The following is a 13,793-nucleotide window of genomic DNA, read 5'->3' on the forward strand; positions in this document are numbered from 1 at the left end:
ATAAACAATTGTTTATTGTGATTGCTTAATATTATATATATTTCGTAAAATAATTACATAAAATAAAAATACACCAGTGTTGGCTAACTAATACACACATTACAAAAAATATGTATCACACGTGTATATATACACAGATATAAAAAATCAAATACATTTATATAATACATATGTTGAATAATTTTATAAAAAACATTTTTTTATATATATTGTAAAAATACAAAAAAAAGATGATCACGCCAACACCAATAAGTATTGAATTGAAATATTTATATATTACGTATAATGTATATAGCATATAAAAATCACACTAATACCATAAATCTATAGTCTTGTTTTAACTAATTAATCAAGTAATCTAATTATAATTGAATAAATGTCAGATATACACATTAGAATTACAACAAAATCATAATAGTTGGTTAATTGATAAGTAAAATTGATTCATTTACAAGTTAGTTGAATCAAATGTACCATTTATCAATCACAGCTTAATACTACTTATAAAAAATGCAAGCTAGTATAATATAATTTTTGAAAGATATATGAGTATATAGTAGACAATATTAAATTAAACATATGTCTACTTTTGTATTATAATTGAGTTCATTGTGCGTTTTTTTAATTAGCATAATGACTCTTATCCTTGTTTAAAACGCAAACTCTACGTTTACAAATTGGATACATTACAACAAGTAAATGTTTGTTAGGCTCTTTTAAATGAGTAAATTTTATAGTTTTACAAGTACACTTGTACGGACAATTGTTAACAGAATTTTTAGATGCATGATGTTCTTTTAGGTGATACTTCTGCTCATTGTTATATTCGTGCTAAAATGTCCTTCCTAAATATATGCGATTATTGATTGTGTCTTGACTCAGTTCGACGAATCCCAATTTTGTAAAAAATTGATTGAAATGATGGTCGGTGGAATTGATTTGAGTATGGACACCAAATGTACCTATAACAAGAACATAATAAAGCAAACAGACGCATCAATATATTAATAAATCAATTATTACAAATACCATTAGCTCTGATTGCCGCTAAAATGCAGGTTATGAGTCTTTTGGTAGCCGAACTATCATTACAATCAGGCAAAATATAGCAACAAATTTCTGCTGGATGGTATCGATGCACTGTATCTGGTAACGAATACTTGAATTGATAGAAACTTTGAATGTATGCCTAAAAATATATTATCTCATATAATATATATTATGATTGATTATATAATGTTTATAGTATTTTTTATACCTTTACTGACGCATGCAGAGTGCTTTGAGCGTTTATGAGTTTTGCAGGATATTTTCGTCTCATACGCGGAGCGTACTCTCTTTCTTTCCGTCTCTGCAAGATGCGTCCATCTAAAGTGGCGCAAGCGAATCCCATAATGCTTCCAGCTTCATTTTCGAGAACCATACACAAATCTGGTTGCAACGTCAAATATTTGCCGATTAATCTGATGATATATAATGAGATTAAAATATGATTATTAAATAAATTAAAAATATAATAGAATAGATATTACTTGTCAGCAGGTAAAGATTGCAATTCTGTCGGGAAAATATCTGAACAATCCATACCATCTTGACTTGTCCTCCAGCAAATATTATATAACTGAATATACAAATAATTAATTATTTAATGTAAAAATAATGGCTGTGTCGTCTTTATTTTTTGGATTTTGTATGATAATTAATCCATTAGGTAGACTGATATAGGATGATAGCTATTTGCATGCATTTATTAGGATATATTATGACCAAGATTGTATGGTTAAAAATATATCTTTTATGTGATCATACCTTTTCTTTATCAGATTCTGCATAAGGCCTGATGGAGTACAGTTCAGCCATGGGCCACGAAGGTAGTTTATACACTAAGAGGTCGTTACCGTTGTCTATCGGCATTAACCTTTGCAGATCGGCAGTTAATCCTCCGCGAAAGACCCACGGTTCTTGATCTCCAGACATGAAAGCTTCTTTCCAACCTTTCGAAAACCCTAAAAAATTATTACTTAATTAAATTAATTTACATATTATATAATATCACGAAATAGATAACTTACATGTGTAACTACCCTGCGTATAATGGCTTATGTTGGAAGGGAACTTGGCGAGCGCTATAACAAATACATATTGTTAAAACAATACTCATTAACGTAATTAATGATTTAATAAACGTTGTTCAGCCTAGATCAATCTTTATCTACTTAATAATTTGATTGTAAGCATTCCGCAATCGAGGAGCATATACAGTAGATAAAAATTAATACGAATCGCCACTAAATACATCTTCATAAGGAACTCTTCTGAAAGAACTTTTATTGTCAATCATCCAACGTCTTTCTAAAATATAATAAAAATAAAAGTACAAAACAATAAAAGCGTGCATGATTGAGGAGAGTGGAATCCAGAGAATCGTTTATATGTATATATCTATATACGTTTGGAGGATAGAGATATTGCTGCTCTACCCACTGGTTTAAAGTATAGTGGGTATTGTTGTGGTTTACCGAGCCATTTGACGTATGAATGAAGAAGACTGACGACGGCGCGCAAGTCCCACACGTAGCCGCACAGGTCGTGGAGCAGCTCCCTATTGGCACAGCTTGATAGACGCCTCGACATCTGCGTAACTCGATCGCACATCTTGTTGAATTTCTGTTTGTGTTCATGCCACTCCTGACACTGGTACAGTTAAAAAAATATTATTAATTGTTCAACGTTCCTACGGTTGCTTTCTGGCACAACACGGTTTTGCGTGTTAATCTTGATAAATTGAATAGCACATTCAGGTCATTTAAAAGGTGAATAAGGCTAACCTACAATTTTGATGAAATAATAAATTATACAAGTTGGCTGACTTCACATTTAAATGACCTTTTAAAAATATATTTGTAAGAGCAGTTCTTTAAAAATATCAGCATATCTGAAAAAAAGTGATGTTTTAATTTAAAATCTGGCTTTCTTCTTTTAGTTTCTCCAATATTTTCTATAACATAATTTGAATATAATATATATTGTGTGTAGTTATGCAGAAAGTAGGAAGTCCGAATTTTTAAGCAATATCATTGATGCTTTTTAACTGGTTATTTATTCTCAAGTATGTAAGTTTTTAATTAGGCATTACTATTTTAAATTGGTTTTCATATTGCAGGGGATCAAAAATTAAAATAGGTCTAGTAAAAAGTGTCTATCGAATAAAGGTATTTTATAATACAAACAGGAGAGAATTCGTCATATTTGGAACACTCAAGAATTTAAAGAGCAATTCAACTAACAATAGCTTTATAGACTTTTAGCGTTAATTAGCATATTCAAAACTACATAACTGCAGTAATTATTTGATGTGGTCCTTCAGACATGCGTCAAATAATATGCAATTTTGCTTAGCAATTATTATTTGTTGTCTTTTGTCGTAATCATAAAGCGACCACAATGGTTTTACTTATAAAAGGGTCACCCGGGAGACATGTATTTGCTTCGTTAGTGAGGGTGGATGTTATAGGCGGAGTTTAACAGTATAGCGATTGGTCTAAATAAGCCTTTTTCCCTATTCGTCTAAGCTTCGATAATCGGCGAATTCTGGTAGCCCATTTTTCGTCCATTATTTTATTTGGGGTAAAATAAATATGCTTTAACTGGCATTATCTCTTAAATAGAGAATTTAATTTTATAGTCTTTCATATATTAATAGGGTTCGGAAAAATAATAAAAAAATCTTTAAATCCTGTTACTAAATAAATGTTGTAATATAAATAACTATCTAAATACCTACAAAATATTTTAAAATATACATTGACCCAGAAATTCACAGCAAAACGTTCTGTAAAAATATAATACCGTAAATTTTTTTAGTGAGACAAATAGAAGGGCAAACTTTGAGAATTATAGTATTGATTTTACTAGTTCCTGTTTTGTGCATAACTATAATGCAATAAATTATTTTGAAGTAATTTAAAAAAACCGAACATTATCAAATAAAATATAATTGAATCCAGGAAAAACTGTAAAAATATAATATTAATAGAAATCTGTATGAAATAAGGTATTCAGTTAAATACTCTTTTTTCATATAGTCGTAAGTTAGTAGATCACATGAACTGCAACAGAAATCTGTAAATAATATCTGCAACAAGCTGGAAAAATATATGATCAGTTTTTAAGAAGCATAAATGTAGAGTTGATCCAAAATCGTTATCTGTTTCTAAAATAATAATAATAATTAATAATAAAAATAAATCCAAACTGCTTGATTCTGCATTTTTCATTGATTGCTTATTAAATAAAAAAAATATTAATGAGATTTTTACATATAAACATGGATTTTTTATCACCGCCAAAGACAAACTTACGTCTTCTTTACTGATAACGCCGTTCTTAACGTTATGTAGAGCATTTTTAGAACACCCAATGAGCACCGGAGCGTTGCTTTTCAGCCAATTGAACTCTTGAAGCAGCTTCAAAGCTTGACTTCCATGCTCGAAAGGCAAATAGAAGAGATCGCACAGTAGCATAAGATCGTCAACGGTAAGGTCATCTGAAAAGCTAAATAGATTGCAAAAATTATAATTAAAATTTGAAGTAGTTCTTACTAAAATATTAACATTATTGATTATTTACTTTTCTTTCACTTCCACTGGTTCAACGACCATTTCGTTATGCAGCGGTGTTGTCGGTTCTACTTGCATTATTCCGTTCTGAAATTGATAGGAATTTATTATAAAATAATCTGAATTATGTGTGTCTCAAATATTGAATTACTTCATTATTATCTTCCGCCATTACAACATCAGCATCTGAATTCAAATTATCGTTTTCAACGTTAATCTTTTCATTAGCTATGTCAATAGGTGGATTTTCTTGCTCTGGAGTACATTCCATCGCGTTTTCAGATGTGTGTAAAGGACTAAGTGTGCAAGGAGATTCTAAAAATAAAAAAATGCTCAAAATTGTTAGAAATTAAATCAAACAAAACATTTTAGAAGATATTAACCTCCAATACTCATAGCACCGTTAGTCATATCTTTTTCGTTAGGCTCATCGACGATAATCTCACCGTTGCTATCGTCGTCAATATTTTCCAGTTTATCTTCCGAGTCGTTCTCGTGCGATACATTTCCATTGCCGTTTACACGTCCTAATCCGTTTGATTGTATACCGTCATTGGATGCATCTGAAGATTTGTTTGAATCTGATCCAATGTCTAGCATCGGAGAATCGCTGTCAGATTTCGAATGTTCGTTTTTCAATGATTCTTGATCTGGCTCTTTATCGTCGTCGAACGATTTCATTCCCATTATCGGTATAGGTATTGTAGAGACGGGTATTTCTGAAGGTAGAGTGATGTTCGACGTGATCAACGGAGGTATGGGATTCTGGATCGCTTCGTTAGTCACAACTTTTGTGGCTGATACTAGTGAATTCATGACGGGGTTAGAGGCGGGATTGAAGTTTTCTACGGATGATACCTGGAAATAGAAAAAATATAGCGATTTATAGTTTTTAGGAATAGTGATGACTAAAATCATGACTCACGGTCGTGCATACATCGGCTAGAGCTTGCAATTGACTCGTATTTACTGTTGGAATGCAGTTGGTTGTGGTGGTTCCGAGAGAACTGTTACTCGCTGTCGAAGTCGTTGTTGTGAGAGACATGCACGTATTGACCGAGGGCATGATTGGTATTATAGGAACTGATGCAACTGAAATTAAAAATAAACTATAGCATTCTATTGTTGTAAATTAACTGATATCTGTATTATGTTCGAACCATTTATGACAGGTTGTGGTTTTACAATCGGTCCAGAAGCACTCTTTTCAATAGAAAATTCAGGCAACCATTCAGTGACAGCATTTCTGTAATGAAATATTTATAAATAATTGAAATAATACATAATACAAATACTAGATTAAAATTATTATAAACCTTAACGCTTGTCTTTGGTGATAAACATGCTTATTCAAACAAATTGGAACATCATCTCCATCATCATCATCACCTTCTTGTTCTAATTTCATTTCGGCAGATATATGTGTAACTGTAATTAAATTATACTGTAAAAAATCATTATATTTAATTATAAATATATTTAAACATACAATTGGTGGCAGCATCTATGCAACAATTCGCCCAATGTGCAAGCGTTCTTATTGGCACAGTGTTTGCATTGTATTCGCAATTGGGATTAGATAATACTCCACGTAGCAGTGGTATTAATTCTGGTGATCTACCAGAATAAGGACCTAAAATGTTTTATTGAGTGATTAATACAACTTTTATTTCAATAATAAATATCAATAGTACCTAAGAACATTCTCTTCTGATCGTAATCATTAGCGTGAAGATTGTCCCATATAACTGGCGGTCTACGTAAAACTCGTGTAATTTCTTCAATGCATGCTGGAGTCAATATTTTTGAAATTACTTTCTGACCTGTCCACATAATATTAATTTCAGATGATAGTTTCTCTCCAAGTGTTGATAGATATTCAGAACTAGATACTGTCGGAAGTGCTCTTGTGCCGCAATATTGAGTAGGACACAGGAGAAATTTAACGGCAGCTCCTCCTAAGTGCTGTTGTATTTCATTTGTAATCGAAACCTTAAAAAAATATTTTTTTAATGAATACAAATATCAGTATGTTAAGACTTAAAGGCAATAAACTGTATATGCGCTGTGGCAAATTTTTCCCCTGCGAATCTAAGTGTGTAAAAAAATTTGGAAGGCTTGGTTGATTTTGAATGAATAAATTTAATATAATGTGAGATTTCGAGAAAAGGCTACTAATTATTGTTACATGACTAAAAAATATTAATATCAAAAAGGAAAATTGACATATTTTATCAATAGCTACCTGTGCGTGTGCGAAGCTTTGAAACATATCCTTGTCTGCTTCGCTCATTTCTGGTTCTATATCGTCAAACAGTAAAGCGAAAGCTGTACAGCCAAATTGAGAAACCTAAAATAATATTAAATATTAATAAAAAATTATAATTCATAACCAGTGCATTTTTTATATGTACTTGTTCTAATTTTCGTTTGAGCGTATTAATTTCCTTTTGATTACTATACGTAATATCTAATCCTGGCGAGAGTGCATAATAAAAAGTAACGTCTTTCGCTTTGGCAGCGTTTATAAGGCCAGTAAGGTGTTCGGCTTCTTCCACAGTATACAATTCTCTCCAATAAGCACGATGTTTGTAATCATCTTTCGGGGCGTATACGTACGAATCCATACCCCATTTTTTCATCCTGTTTAAAAAACGCGTTAATATATTTACACAAATATAAAATATAAATCGAGTGGTAAAACTAACTTTTGAAATAGGTCTTTTCTTTGTTCCGTCGTCCATGGTCGCCCGTAAAAACCTGACATAAAAACAAATGCAATTACATGTAAATGACAGATTTAATGCCACAATGATAACCTTTTTGTTGATGTGCATTAATTAAATAAATAGGTATGCTTTGATTGATTTTTTTTGTGAGTTAATTGAATTTTTTGGGGACATTGGCGAATCTAATGTTATGAAGATTAACCGCATTGCAAACTGACCTTCAACTACTCCACATATAAAATTGGTACGCTGTTCTGATTCGTTGGTGGAAGAAGTCAAGGGGCTCGTCATGTTCGATGTCTCGCCACTTTCTATAACATGTCAGTCTATTTGGCCAAAGCACGATTTTTTTTGACTATGATACAGAAAATTTAAATAAATAAAGCAACGATCGATTTTTTCTCTCTAATATTTATAAATTAAAAAGTAAAATACATTTAAACTGATTTTCAAGTGTCAATTAAAGGTACTTTTTTGTTGATCACATTCGAGTTTCCTATATTATCAGCATTGTAAATCAGACAACTGTCAATAATCACGCGTGTTCAAAGTGTAAAATTCTATTTTGCAACAACACATTTACGAAATGGATCGCTTAACTACCGCTTGTTCAATTGTTCTACAAAAAATAACAATTCTGTACGAGCTGTGTATCGAAATATACGCGAAGATTATGGTCAATTTCATCATCTTACTAAGTAAGTAATTCGCAACGTTGTAAAAAAAATTGAAGAGGCTGGAAGCGTTCGAGATAGGGTAAGGCCTGTACATAATCGTGGCGCTTATTCAAACGAGAATATTGCGGCTGTAAGTAAAAGTGTGGCCAAAGACCCGGAATTATCGATTCGTCGGCATTCGCAGCTTTTGGGCTTTTCTTATGGCTCCTTTTGACATATTTTGTATATAGACTTTCAACTATATTACAGTTAACAATTATGGAATAATTCAACAATTATATAAAACATATGTATTGACGAATAGATGGGAACAGAACATTTATTTATTTACACTCACGTGCAGAATATAACAGCTTTACGCTAATGCATTTTACACAGAAAAAAATACTTCGGTGACTAATAAATAGCTGCTATTTCTTCATTGTATTCTATATTTCTCTGCTCTTTATTACTGAATGGCATCGGAGTGTTGAGTAATTCAAAGGATTTTAAATATTGTGCCATCAACGACATCATATGTTATCATGCCATAACTGAAGTATGTGTAATATGTTTATGAATTTTAAAGAGAAAATATGTATATTATTATTACTTCATGGAAATGATAAAAGTCATGCTATTGTAATTGTAATATTATTTTAAATTAGTTGCTAGTTTAATGTTTTTGGTTACGTTCAATTTAAGAAAATATCTATACATAAATATGAAATTAATAAAAAAATAGAGTTATAATTAAAGACAATGCAATATTATTATATATTTGATAAAAAATATTTTTCATTACGAATACATAAGATCGCATTATTTATAATAATAGAAAACAGTAATTTGTAAAATTGTTAATGATGATATCACAAATGAGTTTATTTCTAATTTGTTGCCATAGTTATGGAAGAAAAACGGATGATATTGCTTTTCTGAAATAAATAAATAAATATACTGATAGTTAAAATATCATTATCTTTATAAAAAAATAAATAAAAATAGATTTTATACTAACGTTTGTTTTTTTCATTCGGGTCTCTCACACCGCATTGTCTATAAGATATCTTTTTCTTCCTTTTTGGGTCTGTAAATCCAGGAACAGAAACACTTGGCTGATCTAATTTCCCCGTAGTTAAAAGCTTTGTAAAATCTTCTTCTATTTTAGTAACATGTGGCCCTTTGAAATGTAAAAGAAATTGAACGCAAGCATCGTTGTGCAGGGTTTTCGTTTTCCTCGAATCCACTGTAAGCATCCATTCGGGTAAACCCATGACATGTCGCACATCATTAATGAATTGAGTACTAAAAAAATCATAATACATTATTTTATAAATAGATAATTAATAAAAAGGTTTGAAAATACTACATACAGAACAAATCTTGGTGGTCTCCTTATATTAGCATATTTTACAATATCATTATCTGGCTCTATGTTAGCACAAGCAAATCTTTCAGAGCTGTGGTCTGGACTCAAAATAACTATGGATCTTCCCATAGCAGTAACGACACCTTCCAAGGGAAAATTGGAGTCTGTGAACATTTGTCTTCCTAGTCCCATATCTAAAATACAATTTTCAGTCAATAATGTTTTTATGTAGTTTGATAAAAAATATATATATAATCTAACTTATTGTTCCCAATCTAGCAGTAAGATCACCAACGTGACATCTTAGTGGATTTTCAGCATTACATTCTTGATTATATAAATCTTCCTAAAATTGGACATATGTTACACATTTAGTTTATAATTTGATTTAAAAACAAACATGATTTTGTTTGCTACAAATATACAAAGATACAATATGTGTTAAATTGTAATGATACAAATATAAGTATGTAATTAAACTATTTGATTTCAGTACATACTTATACATACGCCAGGTTAATATATATTTTACAGTGTTATATATGGACGTACATTTAAAGGATCAGCTAATTGTGTGTAATATGGATTCCATCTATATCCACCAGCGACGCAACGGGTCACTGTAGGTTTAACGGTAGCGTCGACTCCAACTGGATTCACAAAGATTGCCCATCCATGATTTCTAGTCTATAAATGCCACAATAAGGTTACTTACAATAAACACTAATATGCGTATAAAGCAAATTGTACTTACAGTATTTCGATCATTAACACCCGGATGTCTCAGATTTGTTTCAATGATTGTATCACTCTGACTTCCATCATTGTAGATCAATTGAGTCATTCTAACATATCCATAAGCGTATCCAGCAGGATGATGAAAAGATGCGATTGCTCGCAATTCTCTCGCTTCGGAAGGACTGTAGCCTCTTTCGATCGACGAGCAAGCCCAAGGTTGATTTTTGTTCTATGGAGCAAGATTGTAAAATTAAGTACAATAATTTTATTCTAAAATTGCATTATATTACCGATTTTTTGTGAATCACGACTGATCTTCCTAATATGCTTTGTTGTCCAAATAGAGAAAGCTTAGTATCGTTATAAAAACCCATGAATTTGGTATGTCCTTGTAATGATCCAAATTTTCCACTCAAATCACCAATTTTATATTGATCTATAGTTCCTGTAGAATTTAATTAGACACAGTAGTGATATTTAATAATTATTTGATTCAAATCATACCTAATGTTGATGCAGGTGAATTATTTTCATTCACATGTTGAGGATTGTATGTATCATATAGAGTTGATCGTTCACAAGGAAACTCTAGAGCACCTTCTACTGGTGTCTAGAAATAAATATACTTGAAAAAATAAATATAATTTTAATTAAAATATGATTTATATATATTAATTTTACCATATGAATTTGATAATCATCCACGTCCGACAGTCCTTCTATGTCAATTTCTATATTTGTTTGATCATATTCGGTTTGTTGAAGAAATTCCAGTTTACCTCTAACATGTAAAGTGTTACCGTTTGGATACCAGTCTTTAACTACGGCTTTTCTTCTGTATAATCCACCAATTCTAAAGATAGTTTGAGGGTGATATTATTTCTGAAGTGTATTATTATGAGCATAATAGTTAAAATGGTTGATTGAAGTGTTATTATATGCTCTGTATGTAGCTTTTAAAGATATTATGATTACTCACATAGAACAGGCCATTCTTTCCCCTCTAGCTACTGGTCCATGATCATCATAAATTACTAAAGATTTACCAATAATTGAATGTGGACCACTCAATGGAAGCATTGGATCTGTGAATATTTTTCTAGATATGATTGCACTGTTGTTTTTCCTACCAGCTACTCCTAATGTTCCATGTCTGTAAATTTTAGTTGAATTAATGAAACAATATTTTTTAAGCAAAGAATTTAAAACAACATACCGTGTTGACATATCACCCATTCTGCATTTATCAGGATTTACAAATGAACACGTAGCATCCGGTGCTTTTGGATCAAAATCAACTTTGTAAGGATTGTACACTTTTCCTGCACTCAAACATCTTCCAGTCCAATTATAGAAATCTTGATTAGGTGGTGAATCATGTATAGCCCAACGGTGCACAAAAGAGTTGTTTAGATTTGCTCCGTCTGCGTGTACTAAATATTCAAATATAACAGTTGTATCTGTCCAGGGCTCATCTTTTGGTTGTCTAAATATCACTCGTCCTACTAATGGATATCTGAGAATCACTTGTGCCGTTGCCATTTGCGTTTGGTATTTGGTGCTCATGTCGTAGAGCGCTATAGATCCGCACACTGATGATTTATTTTCATGTCTAAATATATTATCTAATGAGTTACATTTAAAATAATAAGTATAAAACCAAGTGAGAAATTTAAATAACCTTTTGATGATTGCAGTCCTATGAATTATGCTGTTGGGTCCTTGTAAAGGTAAAAACACATCCCAATACGAACCACTCAATTCGTTACTTAAATTGGGCAGTAAATATTTATGAATTAAATATTCTGTATGACCTTTAAGTTTTCCAAATAGATCACCGATTCTATATTGATCCTGAGTTCCTAAACCTTTACATATTAAAAAAAACAATACTTATATGAAATGTAAAAATATATTATTTATATATCTAATAATGTAATGATATTACCTGAAGGTGGTATAGATTTGATATCAATATTTTTTGGATTATATACGTGTCCTGATGTATTACACACATTTATCGGCCCTGATGGTAATGTTATAGGAGATATGGGCAATTCAGCTATTTCGTACGTCAAAACTGAACTTGCGTACTGCAACGAAGATTTATATGTACCGTCAGATGCAGATAAGTTGAAATTTATCCATGTAGGATCAAATCTGGATTGCTGTTTGAATTCAATTTCGCCTTTTACGCCTTCTAAGTTAATCAGTGCTCTAAAAAGTAAGCAATGTTAAATATATATGTAGTAAATGTATATTTATAGTGAACAGCTTACTTGGCATATCTTGGGTGATGATGTCTGATTTTTGCGCACGCTAAGAATGAATCAGAATGTTTATCGTCGAATACGACTATGTACAAAGTACGATGAGGTCCACCTAAGTCGCTAGGTAGTAATGTTAATCCGTCGTCTTTATGGAATGTTTTTATTCTATGTCTTATGGCGTCGGTAGCAACTTTGACTTTTCCAAGTCTGACATCAATATCGCCCACTCCTTTTCCATTGCCTTTAATTTGAGGATCATACACCAATTGTAAAATGTTGCAATTTTCTTCTGATTTATCGTTGCCTGAATCAAAGATGTCTGTGACAAAAATCTTCCAATTATGCTCCGTAAGAGGATTCTCATTAGTAATATTCTGCACATGATATAGATCTGTTTGAATGAATGTGTCAGTGTGATCAAATTCTTTAGATGCTATCCATCTGAAATATATTGATCCAGCTATTGGAGTTTTAAATTTAGCAACGGCGACTCTTTCAACTGTTCTATCGTTTGAAACGATAGTGGCACAGATTCTCTTTTCATTTTCAGGAGAGATCAACAATAAACTTTTCCCCCAGAATCCATTTTCACCTGTAAACACATTCATACTTTCATACTCAGTACTCTCATTTCCAGGCAGAGTTAAATAGCCCAACTCTTCAGTAAGAATGATAATTTCTTTTCCAAGGTTGAAATCTGAGCATCGCTCGTCGCTTATGTCCGAATAGTCCACTGGAAATTCTCTGATCCCCCAGTGCCATATCTGTTCTGGGAATTGCAAGGTGGGCTTCAAATTTGTCCTTATGCTGATTACTTGCTCAGTCTTTTGGGAAAATTCTATTTCTCCATGGAGTCCGTGTTGAGACAAATAGGCTCTCAGCACGACACCTTGTGTAAGATCTAAACACAATGAATAGAATAAATTAATATTTAAAAGAAATGACTCATTTTTGATATTATATACATACGATTAGAAAGTAGTACAACTAGAATGTAGCACAAAACATGATGCTTAGGAATCATATTGTAGTTTTGGATGATTGTATCACAGATAAGTTGATATGGTTTTTAATTAGTATATTTAATTTATATCACTATTATGGTTCTCCTGACAAACGTAAACGCCAACATTGCGACGATGTTTCGTCGAATGCCTCTAAGAAACAGGCAGTGCATACGAAAAGAGAAAGGCGAGTGAACTTGAAGATGGAAAGAGACATACATCCTATTAAGCGAGACAAATATATAACAGGTAATTTATTTTATTATAATTTTATTATAAATTCTTAAAATATCTCAAATGTTGTTTTGATTTACTTACTTGAAAATTTAGATTAAATTATAACATAAAAATAAAAGTCATAATAATAATTAAAATTAAATATAAATAGACATCTATGAATAAACT

The 13,793-nt window shown here is 31.5% G+C and overlaps 2 protein-coding genes across 9 annotated transcripts; both read right to left on the bottom strand.

Moving 5' to 3' along the window:
• Positions 1-11: 11 nt before the first annotated feature.
• Positions 12-7,676, bottom strand: Oga (O-GlcNAcase). Of its 7 annotated transcripts, none has more exons than XM_088199572.1 (20): positions 7,567-7,676; positions 7,328-7,379; positions 7,034-7,262; positions 6,865-6,969; positions 6,314-6,611; positions 6,109-6,252; positions 5,936-6,047; positions 5,780-5,865; positions 5,557-5,711; positions 5,066-5,477; positions 4,771-4,934; positions 4,630-4,706; positions 4,362-4,554; positions 2,520-2,694; positions 2,073-2,126; positions 1,810-2,006; positions 1,533-1,621; positions 1,259-1,463; positions 1,030-1,189; positions 12-962 (listed from the first exon to the last, which is right to left on the bottom strand). In XM_088199572.1, the coding sequence occupies exons 1-20, from the start codon at positions 7,637-7,639 to the stop codon at positions 832-834; spliced, it is 3,111 nt and encodes a 1,036-aa protein (XP_088055698.1). In that variant the 5' UTR covers positions 7,640-7,676; the 3' UTR covers positions 12-831. The 7 variants fall into 7 exon arrangements, 4 of the variants coding, with proteins under 4 accessions (XP_088055698.1, XP_088055695.1, XP_088055697.1 ...); XM_088199569.1 differs by having other exon boundaries at positions 5,003-5,477; XM_088199571.1 differs by having other exon boundaries at positions 5,545-5,711.
• Positions 7,677-8,754: 1,078 nt separating this feature from the next.
• On the bottom strand, positions 8,755-13,581 carry Rsod (superoxide dismutase family protein Rsod). 2 transcript variants are annotated; one of them, XM_088199059.1, is made up of 15 exons: positions 13,354-13,581; positions 12,394-13,285; positions 12,063-12,331; positions 11,796-11,982; positions 11,331-11,726; positions 11,094-11,267; positions 10,796-10,967; positions 10,619-10,724; positions 10,405-10,559; positions 10,131-10,343; positions 9,929-10,063; positions 9,638-9,722; positions 9,381-9,570; positions 9,026-9,312; positions 8,755-8,942 (listed from the first exon to the last, which is right to left on the bottom strand). In XM_088199059.1, exons 1-15 carry the CDS (start codon positions 13,406-13,408, stop codon positions 8,827-8,829), a joined length of 3,432 nt encoding a protein of 1,143 aa, XP_088055185.1. In that variant the 5' UTR covers positions 13,409-13,581; the 3' UTR covers positions 8,755-8,826. The 2 variants fall into 2 exon arrangements, with proteins under 2 accessions (XP_088055185.1, XP_088055184.1); XM_088199058.1 differs by having other exon boundaries at positions 11,331-11,982.
• Positions 13,582-13,793: the final 212 nt, after the last annotated feature.

Source organism: Plectrocnemia conspersa, unplaced genomic scaffold, assembly GCF_051122295.1.
Source record: "Plectrocnemia conspersa isolate PC_06_02 unplaced genomic scaffold, ASM5112229v1 ptg000012l, whole genome shotgun sequence".
Lineage (NCBI taxonomy): Eukaryota > Metazoa > Arthropoda > Insecta > Trichoptera > Polycentropodidae > Plectrocnemia > Plectrocnemia conspersa.

Bases quoted from the DNA above. Each gene is read 5' to 3' on its own strand.
- Oga (XM_088199568.1), bottom strand. From the start codon at position 7,639: ATGACGAGCCCCTTGACTTCTTCCACCAACGAATCAGAACAGCGTACC. The intron at 6,253-6,313 runs GTACTATTGATA...AAAACATTTTAG, and splicing joins TCAGAAGAGAATGTTCTTAG to GTCCTTATTCTGGTAGATCA. The intron at 963-1,029 runs GTATTTGTAATA...TTCTTGTTATAG, and splicing joins AGCGGCAATCAGAGCTAATG to GTACATTTGGTGTCCATACT.
- Rsod (XM_088199058.1), bottom strand. From the start codon at position 13,408: ATGATTCCTAAGCATCATGTTTTGTGCTACATTCTAGTTGTACTACTT. The intron at 10,968-11,093 runs GTGAGTAATCAT...AACTATCTTTAG, and splicing joins GAAAGAATGGCCTGTTCTAT to AATTGGTGGATTATACAGAA. The intron at 9,571-9,637 runs GTTAGATTATAT...ATTGTATTTTAG, and splicing joins TGCTAGATTGGGAACAATAA to ATATGGGACTAGGAAGACAA.